The sequence below is a fragment of the Plectropomus leopardus genome, chromosome 6 (assembly GCF_026936395.1).
Source record: "Plectropomus leopardus strain MGB_pleo_1.0 chromosome 6, ASM2693639v1, whole genome shotgun sequence".
Classification (NCBI taxonomy): domain Eukaryota; kingdom Metazoa; phylum Chordata; class Actinopteri; order Perciformes; family Serranidae; genus Plectropomus; species Plectropomus leopardus.
Window position 1 is genome coordinate 20,508,848 of NC_142181.1, and position 17,146 is coordinate 20,525,993.

Sequence of the window (17,146 nt, forward strand, 5' to 3'; positions counted from 1 at the left end):
TCAATGGGAACTTCCTATCAAGTGATTTCCTTTCATTTATGAGACATCTTAATTATTGAACATGTAACGGAGGAATCAGTCTCCATCTCTCTGAATAATAAGCTACAACTTCCTGGTGATGTAAGACATGAGAAAACATGACCAAGAAAAAAAAAATAAAATAAAATAAAATACCCGTGTGAATGAAAGTGAATGTTTGTGCGGATGAGAAGAAACAGAAAGTTTTGGAAAATAAAGAAGAAATGTGACTTTAATTGCTTTTAGGTAACATTTTCATTTCAGCAAGCTGTATGTCAGGAATAACACACACACACACATGCGCACACTCACTCACACTTACATACACAGACACAGTCATGAGGATGAATATGCATTCAGAAAAGGTACATGTGCTGACACATGCATCTTTAATTGCCAGTTTAATGCTGCCATGAGTAATGATGACCCCTGGTTTTCACCTTAACAGCTCACTTTTTCCTCAGGTGAGTAGCTGTCAGTGTGGGAACGTCCCATTCCTGGTCTTAGTGCCTTAATTTGGACTACATATCTAACCCATCTAAGACACTTCTTGAGTCATTGGTACATATTAAAAACAGGGAATACTTCCATGGATGGTCAAGTACAACAAGCTGTGTCGTTGAATCTTTCCATCTCCGACGTCAGCAGCGAGAGTCTCATCCAGGATTCATACACCTTGATTTCACCTTAAGTTTAAACCCAACCCCAACCTCCAACCCCCATAACTTAGAAACAGTATATAGAGTATAAAGTACCATGCGTGAGCCTCATCATTGTCCGTTTAAGTAACCTCCCTTCCCTTCCCAAGTCTCTGGAGCTCTGTTCTCTGGAGCTCGGAGCACAGACTGCTGGGTAAGACATCTGAGTGACAGCCGGCAACTCTGGGAGCTTTTCTTCAAGTTCTTGCCATCAGTCTTTACTGGGTTTTGGGTTTTGCACCACCAGGAGTTGGGTCAGGAGGAGGGCCACCACCATGGGCAAGTCTTTGAAAGCTGTGGATGAGAGACAGCAGAGTAGTTGAGACTTGTGCAGGTCAATAAATTTAGGGTCTGTAGTACCCAGTGATACTATGGTGGCTCTGAGCACTTTAATATGCCACCAGGTAGTAGCCAATAGCCAACAGTACACTTGAAGCTGTAGTTGATAGCTTCCTTAAAAAGTAATGGTTTTCATATTTGCTATATTTACTTCTCTGTATTTACATACATCATACAGACAGATAAAAAAAACCATATTCCTCTATCTATTCTGTTGTCTTGTAGAGCTTCTAATGGCTCTACTGCATGTGAATTAAAAAAAACCCAAAACAATCAGAATTAAGGATTCTCATACGCAGCTGTCGATAATGTCACTGCTTGTGAACTGCTGTCAAACTGTGACGCTAGTTAGCATTGATCAAATATGAATTGAGAAGGTGAAAGAAATATGAAACCTGGACCAGCAGGTGGATGGTGTTTGGTTCTTTGGTCGACCAGTGCCAACACGATGGCCGGGTCACAAACTTTTTTATTTCACAGCTGAACAGAACACTAAAATATGTTTTTGAAAACATTTATGATGATAAAAAGGTGATGCGGAAACAGAATCTTGATTCGTATTTGATCAGCGCTGCCTAGTTTGACAGTTTGACTGTTTTTTTGCACCATGGTCGTTGTTTCATGGACTTCTTTCAGAATATAGTGACAGTTTATACATACACGACACAAAGTTATTTTCATAAAAGTTCACACATATCTTAATCGCAGATAGACCATTACCATACAAGCTATGTTACTGCTTCAGCTGCAAAATACCAGTGTTAATAGTAACATTGTGCCAGAAGGTGGCGCCATACTCACGTGTCCTTGACGTTGTCAATGTTGGCCTGGATTTTTGCAATGAACATATCCACCTGCTCCTGTGAAGTAACGGAAAATACATGTTAATGGATATGAAGTGAAGTGACAGTGTAAAAAGTGAATTAAGAGAGTAATTACCTGGCGCTGTCTGTAGAAAAGTGGCAGAGAAAAGAGAGCGATCACACCTGAAAGAGAAACACAGAGCAGTTAACATGACAGCCACACTTTATGTTAATAGATTCTGTATTTCCAGCAGTGACATTTGTTTCTTACTGATGATGAGCAGAGTAAGGCCATTGCACAGGTCTCCCAGGTATGTCACAAGGTACATCAGAGCCAGGAACTAAGACCAAGAGAAAGAGAAGAGAGTTAGTTTCTTTAACTGTCATCAACAATGTGTGCATGTCTGCAGAAATGATTAAATCATGCAGCAGTGTGGCATCATTTCCTGCAAAATGATCCATTCTGACATAATTTTCCCCCTGATGAAGAAAGGAAAGAGTTTCAAGTATGAGACTCCCAATATGGGTCTCTGTGTTTCCCCTTATATCTCTCGGTGTCACTGTACTGTGGACGGGATCCAGTGTAGCCCTGATATGGGACACCCCTGTCTCAGACTCCAGCCTAACCCAGGCATCTCTGCGTACCTCCTCCTGTGTGTCATGTCACATACCGGCCAGGTCAGGGTTGAGACTGGGAGGTCCTGGGATTTAGGGGAGCTCAACACACACAACTCAACTCACACTGACTCACCATTTAATGCAAATGTGTAAAGCCTGCCTGGTCACAAAGTGCTGCTGATGTTTTCTTGCAAGATCCTGACTACTTGTCAACTGAAAAACTGTTCAAAATAGATAAATAAATAATATAATTGTATTGTAAGTTAATTATCAAAAGGACAAAAAATTAACTTCAAACAGCACAATTCTTTTTCAAAATATAGTGTCCTCTGATACTCCTACCATGTTCTTTTAATATATAATTACTCCATAAAATAGAGCAATCTAAGAAAATAGCTTGTGTATATTAGTACAAATATTCATACTGCATATCACGTTTAACATTAAGACAACACATTTATTTGGCAGATGCTTTTGTTTAATTTAAGTTTGTTGACTTCAACACACGTACAACTGGAAGCAGGGAGCTACAGGTAGAACAAGCTATGCTATGACCAATAGCCATCTCACTTTACCTTAAAGGGCCCTGTCTTTCACTCCTGATAAAGCAACACACAGCGCGGTGCAACTGTCACAACTAGTTTCACATCAACACAGTTGTCATTTTCATGGCCAGCAGCCACAATGTAAAAATAGCAAATGTAGGTGTGGTCATTTTTGCGCTTATGGGAATTGTTTGCACATTGCTATTTTTAGGCAGCCGAAAGCAATTGCATCATTGACCAACAAAAACCTGGTGAGTCAGAATGGCGCAGTATTTTCACTCGCATTATGCGCCGTTTTACAAGCAAAAGTCAAATTGGATATGCCGTAAATGCACTAAGGTCATGCACTTCAAACCAGGGGTGTCAAACTTATTTTAGTTCATGGGCCACATACAGCCCAATTTAATCTCAAGGGGCTGGACCAGCAAACTATTGCATAATGACCCCTAAATAACAACACATCCAAATTTTCCCCTTTGCTTTAGTGTAAAGAAGAACATTCTGAAAACATTCAAAAATCTGTGCAATTTCAACAATATGTCTCAGTTTTTTCACAGTCAGTAAGTCTGCTACTCACTGTCATTGCATGTGCATTTTTCCATAGATATCCATTCCTGTGTGGTAATGCTCGCATCAGGACACCACATCAAAGTGGAAGCTATTGGGGAAGCACTTTAAGTTACCCCCTGCCTTCCAGATCAAATTCAATATCTCTAAATATGACCAAAATAAGTATTCATTGTTTTTTTCAGAGATTTGTGTTCTGGTGAGGGTGGAAAAAGCATTTTACATGAAGTGATCCAGTGGGCCACATTGGAGCCTTTGGCAGACCAGTTCTGGCCTGCGGGTTGTACGTTTGACAACCCTATTTAAGACCATGCCCTATATATCTTTTAAAAAGGGCCCTGGGTCATATAAGCACTGTTAAAAAATATGCAAAAATGTTTACTGCACATTTTGTTGACACAAACTAAAAAGTCTAGAATAAATAAAGACTGTGGCAACATACTTCGAATGATTACAAGTGATACTGACAGGTCAATTTCCATGTAATGTTGATAAACATAATGCTTTGGCTCTGCTAGCAGGAGAGGCATACCCACAAGCTGAATAAAAAGCAGAGATGAGAAAGACGAGGCAGACTGCTTCTTTTTTTATGCTTTAGTACTAATTCAAATTAATTTGAAAGGATTTTTCCAAAGGGACCGATTGCTTTCCACATGATTTACCAAAAATATGTCATTGGGGCTGACAGTTGCCATCAGAGATATTGCTCTAATTCAGGAGCAGAGTTGTCAGCTGTGAGCCATTATAATGAGAGAGACGGTCGGCATGGCAATGTCGTTGTCTCCAGTAATGAAGGACGCTTGGGATGATGGAGAGAGGAAGATGACAGATGATGAAGCAAAATGAAAAAATGCAGAGACGGACTGATGTCTGGGTTAATGGGTTAATGAGGAGGAGGAGACATCTAGTACAGGGTGGAGCAAATCTTTGAGGACAGGTCATTAAGAGGGTTACTATGAGACAGAACAGCCCCCCCACTTTCATTACTTAGCTAAGCTCACCTTGATGGACTCCAGGAGGTTACCAACAAAGAAGAGTCCCTTCAGCGAGTTGACAGCAGACAGAGTCATGACGATGGCTTTCTGCATATAAAGGTCAGCCTCTTCTCCACTGAAACTGATGTCCAGGTCCAAGTATGACCTGAGAGAAAGCCAGGCAACAACAAGAAAACATGACACGCATGAAAAAGGAAGCTGGAAATTATCACCAAGTAATGATGCATAACAAAACAGTGCTTCATACATTTTGGCTGCAATCCTTCAAGCCCCAATATAAATCTTCTCCTGTCACTCTTTTCAGTGTCCGGAGGTCAAAAGGCCCAAGCTTTTCAATATGCTTTGTGAACAACAGGCTTTTATAATATATAATATATAATATATAATATATAATATATAATATATTTTATAATTTTATAATATATAATATATAAAATATATATATAATAATTTAGTCTACACTGCTGTCTGATCATACATAGGAAGGCATATTACTAATCAATAAATATTAAAAGTTGTCTTTGTGTTGGATGGGTGATAAATCAAATCCACACTTAAGGTGATCCAATTACTTTTACTCACCCTGGAACTTACTTACCTATTACAACAAACCTTTTTTTTTTTTTTTTTTTTTTACAATGATGTAACTGTTTTAACCTCAATATAACCATGCTGATAGAACGCCCACCAATTAATAACCATAATTGGAGCCACAAAATATTTAATAATTGGGATGTAAGCATAGTAAAATAAAGGTTGAATTTTAAAAGGCAGGAAATCTGTGAAATCAAAGGAAGAAAAATTGGAGTAGAGGCTCCTGGCCAAATAAACTCAAGCACTGGTTTTGGCAAACATTTATGCACTGTGACTGAATGGGGCTAATCTGCCTCTGTGTGTTGTGTCATTTTCTTTCCCCTATCTTGACCACTCTCTTCATTCTTGTTGGAAAAGCTGGAGAAAAACAAAGAAAAGGAGAGAGAAACATCCACTGTCCTTAAAAAATAAATCTTACTTGAAGGGGTGTTCTCCATCGCCCCAGCTGAGGATGTAGAGGACTTGGTAGTAGATGCGCACAGAGATGGTAAAGCACATGACAGCCAGGGAGACTGTGGAGATCACGGTGATGATGCTGAGCTGGAACAGGGACAGCAGGCCGACCACTAACCCTGTTAGGATCATGCCTGTTCGCTCCGTGTCCTTCCAGTAGATCAGATCCATCACTGAAAGACGAAGAGAGTGGAGGAAGGAAAAAGAAGGGGAAGAGAAGAGAAACATTAAGACAGGAAGGTGAGAAATGTAAAGAGTGATAGTGATGAATACACTGGAGAGGATGGAGTAATAATATATAGAATAGAATTAGATATACCACCACGCCTCCGTACAGCAGTCAAGTTGCACTTACAGTTTACATCCATGTCTGTACAAACATGGACGCTTTACACAAATCTTTCTCCTGGGAACCCAGAAGATCTATACAATCAGCACAGTTTCAAGGTGGACACCCAAGGTTCTTGAATTGTGGCCAAAAACATGTTGTATGAGGTCACCGTAACCTTGACCTTCGACCAACACATTCTAATCAGTTCATTATTGAGTTCAAGTGAATGTTTGTGCCAAATTGGAAGAACCTCCCTTGAGGCAATCTTCAGATATGTGTCCAAAAAGGTGAGATGGATGCAAGGTCAGAATGACCTTGACCTTGGAACACCAAACTCTGATCAGCTTATCGTTGAGTCTACTTGAATGTTTGTGCCAAATTTGAAGAAATTCCCTCTAGATTTTCATGAGGTATTGTGTTTCTGAGAATGCAACTGATGAGGTCACAGTGACCTTGACCTTTAAACACCAAATTCTAATCAGCTCATCGTTAAGTCCAAGTGAAAGTTTGTGCAAAATTTGAATAAATCCCTTCAAGGAGCTGTTGAGATATCGCAATCACAAGAATGTACCAGACGGATGGACGACCTGAAAACATAATGCCGCTGACCTCAGCTATCCCCGGCGGCATAAAATCCAATGGGGAAATGTACAGGTGGCTTCTGAGATGGCATTGGACTCATAGAATAGATTGATTTAACCTGAATGTATGTGAAAATCGGGGATTTTGCAGCGACAAAGGCCCTTAACCAGTCTAGAAACTTATTTACGTGGTTGGTATGTAAAATTCAAGCACATATTTTCTAGCTGTATGCAGCTGACATCATCGTGAGTTACTGCATCCCTTCTGGTTTACTCAGAGGAACTGACAACAACATCAATCAGCCTACAGCCCTACGGTCCAACAAGTCCATCTTTCATTTTTCACAGAACTAAGGAGAGGAAGAATGTGGAAGATGCGGTCATTGTGACATAAGGATAGGAAGGGGAGGAGAGGCCAGAGAGTTAAAAGAGAGGGGCGTCAAGAGGCAGAGAGGGATTTCCAGCCTCCAGTTTGAGAGAACACACACAGCAACTTCAAGGACCCATCAGGCTTTTGGCTCTGGCTAAATTTAGACCTCAGATGAAAGAGGGAAGCGAGTGCTTGGAGAGAGTTTAAATGCAGCCTTTCACAGCACCTGCTGACAGACATCAGGCCGTCAGCAACCGCTTCTCCACACCCTGTTGGTGTCCCGCTTTGTCACCTGGCAACAGCCGCCGTGGATACTGAAGCGTCCATAGAGTTGTGCTTTACAAGAGTGGACAACATTAGCAAAATATTAGAAAAGTGTTGTCTTTAAAATATAAAATTTTAAAGACAACACTTTTCTCTTTTCATAGCATAACCTTTATGAATGTGATTCCATGTTGTGTAATTTCAGGGTTTGTGGTGCCACATTGCCAGACAGGCATGGCTGTTTGTGCTCGTCATTCAGTGAAATGCTAAGCCTCAGCATTAGAATAAAGGGAAGCCTCTTTGAACAGAGTGCACTGACAGCAGGTGGGTTATTTATAAGCATCACTGCACAATATTAATACCCATGATGCCCCTGGAAGACACCTGTCCAACATGTTTGTTTGTGCTGCTGTCACTCTGGGACAGGGTTGCTCAGCACAGTAGGTGCCTAATTTAATCAGAACAATACACAGAAACTGGAATACTGACAGCATCTATGGACAATCTTTATGCTAAAAAAGGAAACACGGAAGACACTTCTATATTTAAAAACATGGCCACTGTATTGAAAAACTACAAACACTCACGCACTTATCCTTAACTCACCCAGGGTTTTCTAAACACACTGTGGTGGAGCAACTAAGCATCAGCACTACAGGAGCCATAACATTTTTAATAATACAGATCGTTGAGCATATTGTAAAGTCTTGAAGTTGTTTATTTTGAAGAAATAGTTCAACATTTTGGGGAATATACTTATTTGCTGCCTTAAATAAGAACATCGATAACACTCTCTCCTATACACATGGTAACAATCTTCTCATTTAACTCTCAGCATCAAAGCAAATACTATGTTTTTAAAGTCAAACAAGCAAGCTACATCAAAAACCGGTGCTATCTATGACCCTTGAAGGTCCAGTGTGTAGGATTTAAGGGGATATATTATACAGAAATGGAATATAACATAATAAGTATGTTTTTCTTGAATGTATATTTGCCTGAAAAAAAGAATTGCTGTGTTTTTGTTTTCTTAAAATCAGCTGTTCATATCTACATAGGGGGCAGGACCTTATCCATCAAGTCCACCATGTTTTTACAGTAGCCCAGAATGGACAAATTAAAGACAGGCCATTCCAGTTTTCACATCAGCCCCCACAGTTAACAGTTTTTTAACGCAAAAAGGCTTTATTCAGTGTTTTAACCAGCTTAGGTCACAGATGAAGAGGATAATTCGGGCCCCAGTAAAAACCTCTTGAATGGCAGGATCTTAAGTTATCAGAGAGAGAAGGTGAGCACACATGAGCAGGTGCAGGTGGGCTAGCAATTTGTCTGCGATGAGTCAAACAGATTCGGAGAAGCACTGATTTGTAACATGAAAGTGCTTTATAGTAATCACCTAGCCGATGTGTTTTGGAGAAAAAGAGACCTCTGCGTTTAATTCAGCTCCTAGGGAAAAAAAACAAGTTCATGCTTGTCACACAGGAGAAGTTTCAGCTGGTTGCAATTTGCAATCCTCACCACTGGATGTCACTAAATCTCTTACACTGCTCCTTTTAGACTCATTTATGTTAGATATGGACATGGATGAAGCCTTCTGTCCTACGTTTGTCCTTATTTGTGCACGTTTTCTAAAAGCTCATGGGTAGGGAAAAAACAGAGCTGTACAACTGGAGACTATGGGGCAGTGTAGCATATTTCAAGCAAAATATGAATGTTGGACATCACAGAGACATTTTAAAAATTGCAGGACAGAACAAATCTGTAATATAGTGATAAGACTTCTCTGTCCACCTGTCGCAATATATATAATAGCCTCACAAATCAAGTCTACAACATCACCTCTATTAAAAGGTACATCACCGTTTGTTATTGTCAGAAACTTTGACTCTGCTCTCTACTACCATCTACTAAATGTCTTTACATTAAGGATGCATGGAAGTATGTGGGCACTGTTGGCTGTTGTTGTACATATGTTTGTAATGTACATATCTTTGTTCATCAAGGGAGTATAAATCAGCCTTTAGAGAGAAATTCGGACATCCTGTTTCTTTTTATCGCCATTTAGAATTCACAGCAACTAAACTTGTTCTACTAACATTATTTGTTATTTAAGTGTGCTTCATGTGCAGCTGTTGTATCAGCAGCTGTGATGACTCAATAACCAGTTGGTAGTGATTATCTCCAATCAGTTGGGACATTATACCACAATAATGCAACCCAAAACCCAGTAGATTCATCACTTTTTATATGAGAACACATGAAGGAACGAATAATCCAATCAATCGATGTGACAACTAGCAAATTAAGCGATATGAAAGTGAATCATATTGCTCATGTATACTTTATTTCTAAACAGCATGACATGATCTCATTTTAACATCAACTTCCATTTAATTTGACCCAGCTCATGTCATCTTAATCACGTGTGCAGGAAATCTCATACTGTAGTACTACAGAATGAAGTGTCTCTGCTCGTGCCAGCTCTTCAGCCTGAAGAGGAAACACTAAAATGTAAGAGATCCCAGCTGGCAAAGTCAACTTATCTGCCAAAAGCATACCACAACAGGGCAATTAATACTTGTTCGAATGGCTGTCGCTAATTTAAATGAAGGCCACTGATACAGAAACGACCCTGCTACATCTGAACAGCTCATCAGTGAAAAGCAAACACACCTCCTGCTGACGGACGCTGCCGTCTCCAGAGACTCGGCTTGTAAGATGATCAAAGTGAAGTGAGAAATCCGCTCAGTTCCCACCTTTAGTCCCCTGATAGTCCAGCACTCTCACCACTAGTCCAAAGATGAGGAGCTGTTTTCACCCCTTCACGCCTAAATCTTAAGCTTTTCTCTCTGAAATAGAACAACCTGCAGCAGATAACAGTCAGCTCATATTGTAATCAAATACCTAAATATCGTTAACATTTGTGGACTCTGCTGTCTCGAATTATCCTCTTTTCGCTTCAAGCCCATGTTCTCACCTTTACTGGTCATGTTGGCTGCTGCTCCAGTGATCCCTCTCACACTCTGTCCCCCTCTCCGTCCTGCTGCACAACCCTCACCCCTCTGAGCTGTTTTTGGCCACCCCCTGCTCACTCAGCACTCCCAAGGCCTGGCAGCCCAAAATAATCTTGTTCGCAGCACCGCCCACCTCCCATCAAGACTCAAAGAACTTCACACATGAAGACATGATTCATGACAATCACATAATACTCTTAAAATCACTAGATCTTCCTCCTTAAAACTTAAGGAAATCTAAAGCAGAAAGATTTTACGGTATTCATATGAACTAAGATTAAGTTATATAGAGCTCATATGTGTGTGCCATCCAGCACCTGAAACTGGAGAACCAGGGTTTCTTTTCTGTTATGTCACAAAGCCAAACCTTTCTGTGCCGCCACTATTGCTAATAAATAGACAAGTGGCTTGATTTTCTGTGGGTGAGTTAATGTACTAGTTCATAGTTGTAAATGCTGTATTGCTCTATTCATCTATTTGATTCGCTGCAAAAATTAAAGACACTGAGTGATTTAGGGGGCTAATTTAGACAAGACTTATTCACATGAAGTAATTACCGATAAATTAGGACATTGGTACGCAGTTAACTGCTAAAACAGATGTATTGTGGTAAAACCCAAAATGACTTGCATAGTGCAACAAGCATGATTTGGTATTGCATTGTATTTACAATGTTTTGATACGAGCGCACATATTATGTGTGGCAATGGCTTTCGACAACTTACATTTTGTTCTACAAAACACATTGTTTTGGGGCAGCTGTGGCTCAGAAAGTAGAGTGGGTTGTCCACTTATCGGAAAATCAGTGATTCAATCCCCAGTTCTTTTAGTCTGTATGGCGTAGTATCCTTGGGGGAAATACTGAAGCCTAAAATTGTGTGAATGTCTAAGAATTTGAGTATGATGTGTCACTTTGTACAGTGGTCTCGGCCATTAGTGCATGCATGAGTGTGTGAATAGGTGAATTTGACTCAAAGTATAAAATCATTTTGAGTGCTCGTACGACCAGAAAGGCGCTATAGTTCAGATCAATTTACTTTTTCTTTTAATAAAGGAGCTCTTATATTTAAAATGTTCTCCAAACACAATCAGCTGTACAACACTATCACCTAATACAATGAGTTCTAAAATCAGCCAGCTTTTGATATTTGACAACTAGTTGATGGATGAGACAAAATGCCAAAAAAGCGATATGGTTTTACATGCAGCCCCTAATACAAGTAATAAAACCAGAAGAGATGAGGCTCCAATAGATGCATCATGTGTGCTATTTATTCAGGAAACCCTAAACTCTGTCATCAGTCTGACCACACATTCATCAACGGTCTGAGGGTTTACCGACTCTCCACATCCACTAAAATAAGACCGAGCTCTACTCTGACTGACTGTCCACTTAAAATACCTTCAAGCTGGAGGATATGATGTTATTTCTAGCTCTCTCTTTCAAACAAGTACCTTAAAACTTGCATATACACACAAACACATACCTGTCTTTCTGTGAGTGTGTGTGTGTGTGTGTGTGTCTGTCAAACAGTGATACATTCTGACATCAGCACTGGTGGTGTGCAAGTGCAAAAAGTCACCCAATGCCAAGAATGCCATCCCCTCAATTAGCCAATCATTCCTGAAATCCCCCCGGAGAGAGTTACTATGGAGACACAATGAACAGGCAGGACTTCCTGTGGAGGGGGTCTATCTTTGTCTGCCTGCTCTCTGAGCGAAATCTGATATTTTCCTTATTTTAAGTATTGATTAATGACCAGAGTAAACAGAGAGAGGGGTGGGAGGGAGAAGGACTGCAGTCAGAAGAATGAGAATATTTAAAGGTGCAGATGTGAGGCTTGTACCTGCTATATGAGTGCATACTGTCGGGTCTTCTGATAGGTTAAGTGCTGAAAACCAGTGATCGCTGACCAGCTGTTCCTGAGAGTTTAGACCAATGGCAGCTGACAACGAGGACGCCGGGCTTCTGGGTCGCACAGATGTGAGGAGCTTGACTGAAATGGTTTCTCTGGTGACGGGAGACTCTGGCTCGGGGGTCGGTGAGGCTGCTGCTGCCGGGAAACAAAAGATGATGTCACTATCATGATGACTTCACCATTGAGTTGCTGCACATGCTCAACTTGATCTAAAACTACTGACTAAATCACATTTTTGGAAGCACAGTATACCACAGCAACATTGTGTTGTGGTTTCATATTTAAGACATTTCTCACTTTTTTTACACAAACTTTTCAAGAAATAGCATTCTAGAAGGTACAAATTTAATTTACTATTTACTATCTATAATGTCTGTGGTAAGAATCTGATAATTTAAGGCTTAACTGATAATATAATATATTTTTTTGTTTTATTGTTTTTTAATTTTGATGAATTACATATTGGTATGAAGTTATTTATTCAGGAAACCAGCCACAGGATATTATGAGTCTTGCAATGTTAGCATTCCTGGTTACATATTAAAATGGCCTTTCTAAAATTATTTTTACTTGCAATAGTCAGCGTATCATTTTACATCTAAATGGATGAATGAAGTATTGACCAAAGTAAAATGAAATAATCACCTGTCATATGCCTGACCTGTCCTGGGTTTATGGTCTGTTTTACTTGCTGTGGCCCAAGCAATTTCAAGAATTGATAAATAGGAACATCCCAGTGATTTGACACTTAAACATTTACCGCATTATCACAAAGAAAGATCATGGCCATGATGCACCATGTGGTCATGTCTTGTCATAAAATCTGCCTCTACGCCACATCACATCAAGTCCGCCTAAAGAAAAGACATGTACGATCTTCAGAGGTCAGACAATATAACTACCTTCTGGCATATCAGGGTTTGACACTCATTATAGCAGACAGTGGGGAGGAATTATGAAGAATCACGAGTGCTACGATGGATGACCACTCTCATATTATTTAGCCAAGCAAAGACCAGATGTAATATGAATCTGGAAAGCATCCTTTGAGCCAGATACCTGACAGACCAACAGGTGACCTGTTGGGTGTGTTTACAGACATATTTCACCAGTGGAACTATGTTTTTCTGGGCTGTCTATGCAGGAAAAAGACACAAACACTTTGGTGCTATATGATCAGTGAAGACGAAAAGAGCTCTGGCATTCGCTTTTGATTAAGAGGTAGAAAACTTGCAACTGCCAGAATACAGAGCACCACAACGGACCAATAAATGCTCTTGCTGGTAGATGACATAATGTAAGCTTGACACAGAAAGCAAAATGGCGGCCAGCTGGTAACAAACATCTTACACAGTGCACTAAAATATGTTTCTGAAGACATTTTAGGCAAGAAATGGGCAATACAGTAAGATAATCTTGGTTTATATTTGATCAGCACTACTTAGCTTTACGGTTTGTTTGGAATTTTTTCGGCCTCGGTTTTTACAATGCAAGAAACAATATGGCACCCATCTCCTGTTCGCAACTTCTTCTACAGCAAAACAGTTAACCAAAATATGTTTCTGAAGAAATTTTGGTGAAAAATTTGCAATACAATGTCAGGATCTTGATTCGTATTTCATTAGCACTATAAGTTTTACAGTTTGATCAAAGTTTGGCCTGATTTTGGGAGAGAAAGAGCGAGAGAGAGGCGGGTCTCTCTTTCGATCCACTTATATACTTCTTGGGTTCTAATGCAAAAGTATAATCTGAAGTTGGTGCAACTGGCCTAGAGGAGGCGAAAATGTGATGTGAAACGCAGCTAAGATGGAAAGTTTCAGAGATATTTCACAGGTCCTTGTTTTAATATGTTGCTGTGTGTGCTCATATACTGTTCTTTGCAGCCTTTTTGAAACATGCGCTCAGCCTATTCCTGTGTGTTTTGAGAGGCTATCACTGGATGAGTAGAGCAAAAAATGCACATTATTTTTGGGCCATCATTAGGATTACCAGACACTGCACCTTTTAGTCTTCCACTACATCAAATAAAACACATTCCTCCTGTTTCTCACCCTGAATTATCTCTGAGGGGCTTTGATGCTGGGAAGACTGGGAGGGATCTTGGTCAGACTGGGTGAGACTTCTTGAAGGCTCCTCTCTTTGGATTCCTGTGTCTCTCCCCTGAGTTTCTGTGTCCAGATTTTGGGGAGAGGGCTGGATTGTAATAGTTTGTCTCTGCTCCTCGCTCCTTGGTGCCGCACTTGACTCCAGCCTCACTTGCATCCTGCTTTCTTCCTCTTCTTCCTCTTGATTGAGGAAGGCTTGAGGGTCCCAATCTACATCGGGGGAGTCCAACAGTGTTTCCAGGGTGTCCGTGCGGATCAGAGGGGTGCGACTTCCCCGAGAGCCGCCCCTGCGTCGGTCACGAAGGTGTCGCGAGGCTCCCACTGCTTCGGCCTCAGCAATGGCAATGTAAGAGAAAGTCAGCTCGAAGGAGTGCTGGCGTGGCGTGCCCCAGATGGACGGGGATGAAGCCAGTCCCTCGTCATCATCTGGATCTCCCCCCACCTCATCGTCAGACCACTCCCTGGCTGTTTGCAGCTCGTACATCTCGGACTCCTCGTTTCCGCCTGAATGGAGACAAAAATAAATAAGACATACCCAAACTGGACCAAAGAAAGACAAACAATACACACTCTGAGCAGAGTGATTTTGCTCCTAATAAATGGTTACGTCAGTTGAAAGCAGCCAGGTGTGTAATTTGATGTCTGGAAAAAAAGGTGTGACATCTAAACCGAATGAAATCCTCTTTGATGAGAGCATAAACGTCGCTCCTTTCCAAAATCTATCTTTGATCAAACTGTACTTCTATGTTTACCCGTGCTCGTGTTTTAGAGGTAGGAGAGAGATGTCTGATGTATTCCTCTAATGTTAAGCTCAAAAGAAAGGCTTCAGGAAGCAGGAATCTCTTATTTTTATAAATATAATGAAACAGACTTTGTGTCACACATCTGCTTCGTACCATCGGTGCATGGAGGTGTTGAGTCCGGAGTGGATGCCACAGAGCCATATTCCTCTGGAAGAAAAAAGAAACAGTTTTACATGAATCTACTAGTAAACATGCTGGAGCAAAAGACTGGTGATATGTTGTTGTTGCTTTTACATAATGGAAACTAGGCTTGGGGGGGGGGGGGGTCATGGTATTACCATATATCAGGGTATTTAGAAATCATGAGATTGTGATTTTCAATTCCATTAAAAATACAGACAATCCTCTGTCTATTATACTCATACCGAGAGGCTGTAATAAGGACATATTGCAAATAGTGCACATCAAGTGCCACCAGAGGTCAGTCTCTACTGGTAAAACAGGCATTTGAGCTGAGAAACATGGCAACTGCAAGTGGTGGGGATAACGTTAAAGGACTGTAAACAGCTGGCTAGCAAAAATAGAGAGACTGCAGTAAAATCAGCATATTTCAACATCTAACTCAGTATATTAAGGATTTATTTTGACCCAGCAAGAGCTCATGTTTGTTGGAAAAGTGAACTAACTAACTAGGCGAACAGTAAGACTAACCAAGACAGTTTTGGTGAATTTTGTTTTTGTTTCTGTTGATTTTGATTGAAGTGTATTTAATGATGAGTTAACAAGGCAATTAAGCTTATATTAGTCTAGAAAGACAGAAACTTGAATTCACAAAGTGTACCGCTGTGTTTCTATGTTTAACAAAGAAAATAGTTGTAAGAATATGATCTTTTTTGACAACTTTTTTTGCTTAAAAGCAAAGAGCACTTTCAAAATGTAGCGTTGGGAAACTCACAGGTTGGTTTTTGGCGATAGCACTGCGCACAAATACAATTAAACAACTTAGAATTTGAGTAAGGTATGAAAAAATAGATACTGCCTACTGTAAACCCATTTATTCCACTACCTCACATTCATCTTACTAGTGTGCATCTCAAAAGATTCAACGTAGGTGTGCTAATATGCAATGAATAATAACAAAAAAGCCCCAAGAAACACTGCAACACTTTGTTATGAGTCTTTTTGTAATAGAAAGTGAGCTTTATGTTATTTAAGGAAATCACAGACAACCATACACTCCTCATACCGAATGAATACTGTAGGTCAGTGACTACAGATGTCCTTACAGAGCTAAACTGGCGGCAGTAAAGGCCTTCACTACATTAGACAGGCAGCATGACATTAGCCAATAAACCCACCCAGGCAGCGCAAAAAATGCACCATAATTCTCTTCCACGCATGTATCAACTGCAAATAAGCATAAACCACTTTAATCTAACTGTAGAGAATATCAGGTGAGACAAAAACATCAAATAAAACACACATGATAGTATAACAGAAGCTTTTAGGGAACTTGTATTCTTGGCATGCCTGCCTCTTGTACACAACCACACAAACATCTACAAATCAATGAGAGGTAACGACAACAGAATAGGTCTCCCTCTGCAGTACATCCATCCATTCAGCCATGTGTTTATTAAGGTAGGGGAGAGGAATGGAGAGTAGCAGGGAGGGGAGAGGGGCTGAGCTAACACATGCGATGCTTACAGCAATTAGCAAGAAAAGATGCTGAGCTGGAATATACAGAGCAATGGTATACTGAGATACGCAGACCTCCTGCAAGTAAAACGCAGATGGATACAGCAGAACAAAAGCAGACTCACGGCAGTGGGAGAATCCTAAAACCTGGCCCATACTCCATCAAGGCATCGCTGGGCCTATCCAGTCTGGAAGCCCCCCTCCCTCCTCTGCTGCCAGCACTCACGTCCTGTGGATATACTCTCTCTCTCTCTCCTCCTCCCTGTTTCTTCGTCTGTTGAGCAGCTTCCTCACCCTGCTGCCTCCCGCTGCTGTCACTCAGCAGCCCCGCCCTGCCTGCCTCCCTCCAACATCCTCCCTCCTCTCCTCATCTCCTCTTGCATCGCTTTGACTGCAGCTGTGGTGATGAACACTACAGTGAAGCGAGGGAAGCAGGAGTGTGTCCCTGAGTCAGTGTGCGTCTGCTGTCATCCCCCATTCACAGCTTAACT

The 17,146-nt window shown here is 40.8% G+C and overlaps 1 protein-coding gene across 2 annotated transcripts; it reads right to left on the reverse strand.

Moving 5' to 3' along the window:
* Positions 1-222: 222 nt before the first annotated feature.
* rtn2a (reticulon 2a) lies at positions 223-16,908 on the reverse strand. 2 transcript variants are annotated; one of them, XM_042487400.2, is made up of 10 exons: positions 16,781-16,908; positions 15,111-15,164; positions 14,161-14,718; positions 12,038-12,244; positions 5,596-5,803; positions 4,590-4,728; positions 2,130-2,199; positions 1,995-2,041; positions 1,857-1,915; positions 223-1,010 (listed from the first exon to the last, which is right to left on the reverse strand). In XM_042487400.2, exons 1-10 carry the CDS (start codon positions 16,809-16,811, stop codon positions 935-937), a joined length of 1,449 nt encoding a protein of 482 aa, XP_042343334.1. In that variant the 5' UTR covers positions 16,812-16,908; the 3' UTR covers positions 223-934. The 2 variants fall into 2 exon arrangements, with proteins under 2 accessions (XP_042343334.1, XP_042343335.1); XM_042487401.2 differs by having other exon boundaries at positions 12,038-12,241; positions 16,781-16,907.
* Positions 16,909-17,146: the final 238 nt, after the last annotated feature.

Coding starts and splice junctions, on each gene's coding strand:
- rtn2a (XM_042487400.2), bottom strand. CDS start 16,811: ATGGGCCAGGTTTTAGGATTCTCCCACTGCC. Junction 15,165..16,780: donor TTTAGGATTCTCCCACTGCC/GTGAGTCTGCTT, acceptor TTTTTCTTCCAG/AGGAATATGGCTCTGTGGCA. Junction 2,042..2,129: donor CCTTACTCTGCTCATCATCA/GTAAGAAACAAA, acceptor TTTCTCTTTCAG/GTGTGATCGCTCTCTTTTCT.